At 33.1% G+C, this 8,352-nt stretch overlaps 1 protein-coding gene and 1 pseudogene across 1 annotated transcript; both read left to right on the top strand.

Annotated features, from left to right (window-relative positions):
• The first annotated feature begins 17 nt into the window (after nt 1–17).
• Nucleotides 18–817, top strand: LOC149093677 (uncharacterized). Its single transcript, XM_015936612.3, has 2 exons — nt 18–399; nt 484–817. Exons 1-2 carry the CDS (start codon nt 279–281, stop codon nt 732–734), a joined length of 372 nt encoding a protein of 123 aa, XP_015792098.3. The 5' UTR covers nt 18–278; the 3' UTR covers nt 735–817.
• Nucleotides 818–2,706: 1,889 nt separating this feature from the next.
• On the top strand, nt 2,707–3,204 carry LOC107371927 (uncharacterized; annotated as a pseudogene).
• The last annotated feature ends 5,148 nt before the right edge of the window (nt 3,205–8,352 follow it).

Below are 8,352 nucleotides of genomic sequence, written 5' to 3'. Positions count from 1 at the left end.
TAATACAGAATAGCATAAGGACCTCATTTTTGAAACATCATGTAATATTTATGCATAAATATATCATTGAACTCTTTAGAAGCTGAAAAGATAACGGACTTTCAACAAGAACATTTAGATTACTCTGCTTTTTGGATCACCTCAAATCTCATGAATATTTAGATTGACAAATGTTACATTAACAGCAGCAAAAAATGAAACAAATGTTTAGAAGATTCAAATTTTATCGGAAAAATTACTTTAACTCATTTGATTAAAGGCATTGAATAAAAGCGTTGATGATTTTCGCTCACCGTTCTATTGATTATCAAGTTTTCAGCTTCAACAGACAAGACATTAGCAACATGAAGAGCTTTATAACTTTCCTTCAACTTTTGACATTATATGCTTTCATTCATGGTAAGTATTATAAGACGACTCTAATAATTAGGCCTAACTGATTCATATTTGTCTTACTTTATTGTTTAATCCTCTCATCTTTAGGAATCGATGGAGCTCCTCGACCTGATGTTTTGATTCCTGGCTCTGAATTGGTTAAAGTCTGTGAGGCAGCTCAGGACAAGCTCAAGACCAATTGGAATGTACAAGAAATAAGGAAATTTGTAACTGACCAATTCAACCAGTATTTTACCAAAAAGGGACTATTTAGAAGAGAGGAAATGGATGTCGAACAAGAAGGTTGGATCAATCTGAGTAGTAGTACAGATACACAAGATAACTCATACACAAGATAACTCACTTTTAATCGATATTTAATTAATAAAACTGACCATTAAATTATTGATTAAGTTCAATGCCCATGGTAATTAATGCGGAACTATTTTTGAACTTTATGAAACAATTATCAAGTTTGCGGTTAATTGTTTGCAATTAGTATATGCATTTGAAACATGAACAAAGTGAATAAAAAAGCATAGAAACTCAATGGACAAAGATAAATGACTTCTGTAAAAAGTATTTCTGACTATTTCGGCCTATTTTGGGTAGGCCAACTTTCTCAGACCTTCGGTCTGAATAAGTTGGCCATTGACAAAACGGCGAAAAAACCACTCCTTCTATGTGAAAATTGACATTTTACCATAGACTTTTTAAATTTCCCATAACTTTTTTATTCCTCGACCGATTTTGTCGCAAAAAACTGCATTCGATTTGTCTCATTAAAATACACAACTTTTATATTCATTAATTTTTTATATCACTTATCGTTCAAAAATTATACCTTTGCGACAAATTTTATATGCTAACCTTGATTTGTCTTAGGTTTATAACTTGAAAACAGTAATAGATAGACTCATACTTCTTTGATAATAAATTATCAACTCAAAATTATCATGCATTTGAAACATGAACAAAGTGAATAAAAAAGCATAGAAACTCAATGGACAAAGATAAATGACTTCTGTAAAAAGTATTTCTGACTATTTTGGCCTATTTTGGGTAGACCAACTTTCTCAGACCTTCGGTCTGAATAAGTTGGCCATTGACAAAACTGCGAAAAAACCACTCCTTCTATGTGAAAATTGACATTTTACCATAGACTTTTCGCATTTCCCATAACTTCTTTATTCCTCAACCGATTCTGTCGCAAAAAACTGCATTCGATTTGTCTCATTAAAATACACAACTTTTATATTCATAAATTTTGTATATCACTTATCGTTCAAAAATTATACCTTTGCGACAAATTTGACTATGCTAAACTTGATTTTTTTAGGTTTATAACTTGAAAACAGTAATAGATAGAGGTATACTTCTTTGATAATAAATTATCAACTTTAAATTATCTTTTCATTTTTCAAGGTCAAAAAGGTCATTGTCATTTTCATTCTTTCCCCTTGCTTATGAGTATATAACGAACTGTTCCTTTTCATGCTAAAAATGAAGCCAGGTGTCGCTACTTGTCCTATGTGCCGTTCTTTCGTAGCAGCGGTATTTAGACTTGAGTTTATTGATTAAAAATTTTATTTATAATGAGATTCTTGCAAGAGAACATTGAAGTTGTCAATCTGGTTACTTGCTTCAAACTGAGTCACAAAGGTCAGGTTACGTTTCAGATTATTTCGTGATGCATTTAGACCAAAACTCACTCGAGTATGAAAGTTTAAATGAATTAAAGTGTCACCTTATCACATATGCCCACCTTTCAGATGATCACGTGATCATTGACTTAGTGAATTACTTGATCCATGACTTACGCCCTGAATTGGTCGGGCTGAGTATATAATGGTGAGCATAAGTTGTAAAGTGAACACTCGCAAAAAAACACTCGCAACTAATGTCGTTTATATACTGTAAGTGTTCTTCAACTCCTTCAATAATTGCCCAAGCAAAAGATAAATTAGGATATATTATTTATTCCACCGCTGACGTTAAATTATCTCCAAACGAATCAGCTATAATTAAAACAGGAATCAGATTGAAACCTCCTCAAAGTAAATTCGTACAGTGCTCAGCAAGTCCCAATTTGTTGAACCGTAGTGTTTTTGTTATCGCTCCAGTGATTAAAAATACCTTCGATGATGAATTCATCATCATACTACACAACTTTAATAATAGTGTTGTTGCGATAAATGCTTACGATGAACTTGCTCTAATAACTCTTTGTAGGGCGGAGGTAAGCACGTGGACACACCTTCCGATTTTAGAAAATTTTGCAGACTAATTTAGCATAAAAAGACGAGATTTTCATAAAAGTTATCATTCAAAATGAGTATGTTCTACAGTAAGTGTTACCCAGATGTCTCTACTCCATCTAGAGGCACAATCGACTCAGTTGGATATGATTTACAGTCCTATGAAAATTTGGTTCTACCATCAAGAAAAATAACTATTGTGAAAACAGGAATCAAGGTTCAACCTCCTGCTGGTACTTACGTTAGACTAGCCTCACGTTCAGGTCTCGCTTCGAAAGGAATTGTTGTTCACGGTGGTGTTATTGACCCTGATTATACAGGGGAAATAAGGGTAATACTTCATAATTGGTCTGATGAGGATTTCACAATCACAAAAGGGATGCGTATAGCGCAAATGATTGTCGAGAGAGCAGAAGTTCCTGATTTGGTTGAAGTGGAGCAGTTAATTAATGTTGGTGAGCGCGGTAGGAGTGGCTTCGGATCGACTGGGATTTAAGTATAAAAGTTCAGCAGCACTTCATTTTTTCTTCATTCAGTTTCTTCTCATTCAACAGTTAAAGTTTCATCATGAGTTCCAACGACGAAAGTTCCAATGCCTCTCAACAAGTCGCAAACAGTCTTAAAAAACCTGTACACCGTAAAAAATTCACCGAAGAATTTGAGCAACTGCTCAATGTTGAGATCAGTCAAACCTTGTGGGTTACTGTTCACAAATCACGGTCTGCACAAGGAACAACGTTTGTTGACATTCGTCGTAAGAAGGAAGGACAGTGGCAAGGTAAAAAAATCTACATTCCAACACGTTACGGGTTGTTTCTCAAGTATAAGGAGTATGAGAAGCTTAAAGAGAGATTTTATCATTATTTGAAGCAGACTGATAATGGTTTCCAGTTTTCCATTTTTCCTGGACGCACTCTGCTTGGTGAAGTAGCTGCTGATGGGAAATCCTTTGCGCTGGAATTGAAAACTGAGTCGAAAGAATCAAAACTTGTTCTAACAGACGAGGAGATTATTAAACTGAACTCTCATTCTGTTGTTGATGGTGTTGCTGCAGCAATGTGTCAATCTATTTATGATTGACCTATGCAGTATTTTAAGTTACACTTGACAAGTATTATTCAATTATTATGAAAAAACTTATTACTTATTTCCACTTAATCTATACCTTTATTATCTTTTATTTTGGTTGTCATTCATTTGGGTAAAAATTTAATAAAAAGAGAGCTCTCCCAAAAATTCTGTTTCAAACTTATTTAAAGCAAAAACATTTGACTTTAGTTTCATTATTCAGAATGTTTTCGTGCTCAACATGTAAGCAAAGTTTCTTGAAATACAAATCTTTTCTTCTGCATAAAACAAAGTGTAAAAAAGTTGTCTGTAAGAAATGTAAAAGTAGCTTTTCTTCTTTAACTTTCTTAAATCATCTTAATCAATGTAGACAAAAACAGAGTGAGGATATTGGAGATTTTGCAACATTCAAATTGCACAAAAGAAGCTATAGAAATGCTTTAGCTGTGTACATAAAAGCTGATGGTTGGAAATCAATTGAACATCTACTAGCTGTTGAAAAGGAAAATATCCAATCTTTGCTTAAATATATCATTGAAAGAATTGGATCTGTAAAAGTGCAAGCATGTCTTCTACTTAAATTTATCAAACAGAAAACCGAAGGAGGAACGGATACAACAGAAATTTATAAAGTTGCTGAGATGTTAAGCCTAACAAACCTGCATCATATTGAAACTATTGTTAAAAACTGGATTGAACAGATTGAGTTGGCTATCGATCAATTCACACAACGTGGAAGTGGATGGGTGCTTCAGAGTGTGAAGGTTCTTGAGATTCGTGTTGGAAAACTGAAAGAACATAGTGGAGGCTGTGATTCAACGAAATTACCATCTGATTTCAACAAAAAGAAAAGTTTATTATCTCCAAAATGTAGAAAAGATTGTTTCAAATGGTCTATCCTTATGGCTTTACACCCTCAAAAAATGAATAAAGAAAGAATAGGGCATTACAAAGTTTTTGAAAAGCAATATGACTTTAGTCAAGTAGATGGTATGACAACGCTTTCACAGGTTAAACGCTTTACTAAACGAAATAATGTTTCTGTGAATGTTTATACACTAACACCTGATGAAAAAAAGAAAATTGTTCCGCTAATGGTTGCTAAGGAACGTCAGTTGAAGCATGCAAATCTTTTCTTATTCAATGAACATTATTATTGCATTACAAATTTCAATGCATTCATCAAAAGCAGTCGATCCTGGGAGCGTCATTTCTGTTATAATTGTTGTTCAGGTTTTAGAAATCAAACAGCGCTATCCAAACATGAAATTGTTTGCTACAATAAAACTGCACAAAGTGTTGTTCTGCCTGGTCAGGAAAACATTCCAACTAAATGTAAATTTAGACAGATACAAAAAACGATTAGTTATCCTTATATTGTTTATGCTGATTTTGAAGCTCTGTTGGTAAAAACTAACAAAGCTTTAACTAAAAATACGTTTGAATATCAAAAACACGAAGCATGTTCGTTTGGATTAGTTGCGATTGACTGGAATGACAAAATCTTATTTCAAAAATTTTATCGAGGCTTGAATGCAAGTCAAATATTTATTGACACACTCTTGAAGCTAAAAGATTTCCTTCAGAACCATCTTGACCAGCACAAAAAACCAGCACAGCTCAGTAATTTCGAAAGACATGTTTTTGAAGCATCGACTCAATGTTATGTTTGCAACAAGCAGCTGCAAGATGATAAAGTTGTCGATCATTGTCACTTGACTGGGAAATTCCGAGGAGCTGCGCACAATCGATGCAATCTCAAAATGCGTTTACCTCATAGACTTCCAATCATATTTCATAATCTGAAAGGTTATGATGCTCATTTACTAATCAGAGGTCTAAAAACAGATAAAATTCATAAAATAAATGTAATACCGCAAAATACTGAAAAGTATATTGCAATAATAATGGATGATTTCATCTTCTTGGACAGTTATGCTTTTTTGCTATCTAGTTTGGACACATTAGCAAATAATTTATCAACTGAAGAAAAGAAGAAATTTTTGTGTCAAACCTTTTCCGAGGATGATTTACCATATATTCTGAATAAGGGATCACTGCCTTATGAATACATGGACTCTTGGGAAAGATTTGAAGAAGAAAGTTTACCATCTATTGATAAATTTTTTTCGCATCTGTCACTAAAAACAATTGATAAACAATTGCACGATAGATTGCTCGATATATGGGAGCATTTTAATTGTAAAAATCTTGGGGACTTTCATGATATTTATCTTAAAGTTGATGTTTTACTTCTTGCAGCTATTTTTCAAAACTTTCGTGCGACTAGTTTGAAACAGTTTGGATTAGATCCTTGTCACTATTTCTCAACCCCGGGACTAACATGGGATGCCTCCTTGAAGTTCACTGGTGTTGTGTTGGATCTATTGACTGATATTGACATGGTTTTAATGATTGAGGAGGAAATAAGGGGAGGAATATCTTGCTCTATGTGCCGTTACGCATGCGCTAATAATGAACTATCAGAGAAATTTGATCCTAATCAACCAAGCTCATTCATAACATATCTTGACGTTAACAATCTCTACGGATATGCTCTTAGTGATGTTCTACCTTGTCGAAAATTTGAATGGGTTCCTCCTTACATGTTTCAAAGTGTAATTGAGGAAATTTTGCATTCTGATTCTGACCGAAAAACTGGTTACATTCTAGAGGTTGATCTTGACTATCCGTCATGTTTACATGATCTTCATAATGATTATCCTTTGGCACCTGAAAGGATAACTGTTGAATATGAACAGTTGAGTGGTTATCAAAAAGAAATTGTGAGCTTTTTAGAAGCTGCAGGCATTAAGCGTTACAAAACTAAGAAACTTGTTCCGAATTTGATGAACAAAGAAAATTATGTTCTGCATGAGAAAAATCTTCGTTTCTACATTGAGAAAGGTCTAGTTTTGAAAAAGATTCATCGCATTATTAGTTTTGAGCAAGAAGCTTGGCTCAAACCATATATTGAAATGTGCACAGAAAATAGAAAAAAAGCTACATCATCATTCGTTAAAGATTTTTGGAAACTAATGGTAAATTCATTGTATGGAAAAAGCATAGAAGATAAAAGAAAACATAGTAAAGTCATAATTGCTACGAATGGAAAACAAGCACTACAACAAATAAGACAGCCAATGTTTGAACAATTTTACATTCTAGACAATGATCTTGCAATAATCAAGTTGAGAAAGTTTGAAGTTATTCTCGACAAACCAATTTATTTAGGATTTACAGTCTTGGAACTATCAAAGTTACACATGTATAGACTACATTATGATCATTTCCTACCTAAATATGGATCTAGATTGTCTCTCATCTACACTGACACCGACAGTTTTATTTATAAAATACAAACAAAAGATTTATACAATGACTTGAAAGAATTCAATTACCTTATGGATTTTTCTGATTATCCACAAGCACACTTTTTGTACAGCATTGAAAATAAAAAGAAACTAGGATATTTAAAAGATGAAATGAATGGGCAAATAATTGATGAAGTAGTTGCAATAAAAGCTAAGCTTTATGCTATAAAATATGGTACAAATAAAAAAATGACTGCTAAGGGAGTGCAAAAAGCAATTGTTAAAAGTGGGATTTCAATAGAGGATTATAAGGCTTGTCTTTTCGAAAATGTGTTATTGAAGCATAAAAACTTTAGATTACAGAGTAAACATCATTCTATTTCTTCAGTAGAAATAAATAAACTATCTTTTTCTCCGCTTGATGACAAGAGATACATTTTGGACGATGCAGTTAGCACTTTAGCATACGGTCATTATAGAATTGTAAAATAAGAATATACAAAAGGTAATTAAATTATTAAACTTTTAACATCAAACACAAACCCTCCCAACCAAACCACCTTTCCTAAATCACTGCTAAACCACTTGCATTTTTTTGTTGAATTCTGTAATTTAATCAAAATCTTTTGTTTTTTATCATGTAGCAGCAAATCATGGCTCCAAGTGGCAAAGAAATTGCACTTTTCTTCAAAATTCAAGCTTCGAAAATTGAGTTTGATAAATTGTTCTTGACTTTGGCAAAGGAATGGATGCAGCTTACTTTAATTGAAGGACAAAAATTGAAACAAATGAAAAGTTTATTTGAGGAATTGCAAAATGATGAGCGATGGTCAGAAATGACAAAAGCTTATTTCAAAAGAGTTGTTGGTGATATTGGTAATAGGGAGGTTATTTGGTTGCATGCAAAGATGAGAAGAGAAATATCAAACGTGTGTATATGGCTGGAAAATTGGAGAAATTATGGGAAAAAGAATCAAATCTATAACAACACGAGAGAAGAACAGCCATGTAGTAGCGGTCTTGGTAGAAAAAAACGAAAAAACGAACATTTTATGCACTATTTCTTGGAACAAGCCAGATTATCTAAAGAAGCGACGGGAGAAACACTACCCATGCAATTAACTACTGAGCAGGCAATTGAAACTGTTGTGGAGTATCTCTTGGCACGAAACAAGTTTATCTCATGATTAAACCAATACATTTTTTCTGTATTTGTATTTTCTGTTTAATGTAATCTCTACGAACTTTGCATTAAAATATTTCAATTACAAGTCTTTTACAATAATTTGCATATGTTTTCCATTATACCCATCTCTTCCACACATCCTTAAATCATT

The sequence above is a fragment of the Tetranychus urticae genome, chromosome 2, assembly GCF_039701765.1.
Source record: "Tetranychus urticae isolate SD_2017Ah chromosome 2, NJAU_TeUrti_SD_1.0, whole genome shotgun sequence".
NCBI lineage: Eukaryota > Metazoa > Arthropoda > Arachnida > Trombidiformes > Tetranychidae > Tetranychus > Tetranychus urticae.
Note: the sequence above shows the minus strand (reverse complement) of the source record. Positions and strands in the feature narration are given on the sequence as shown.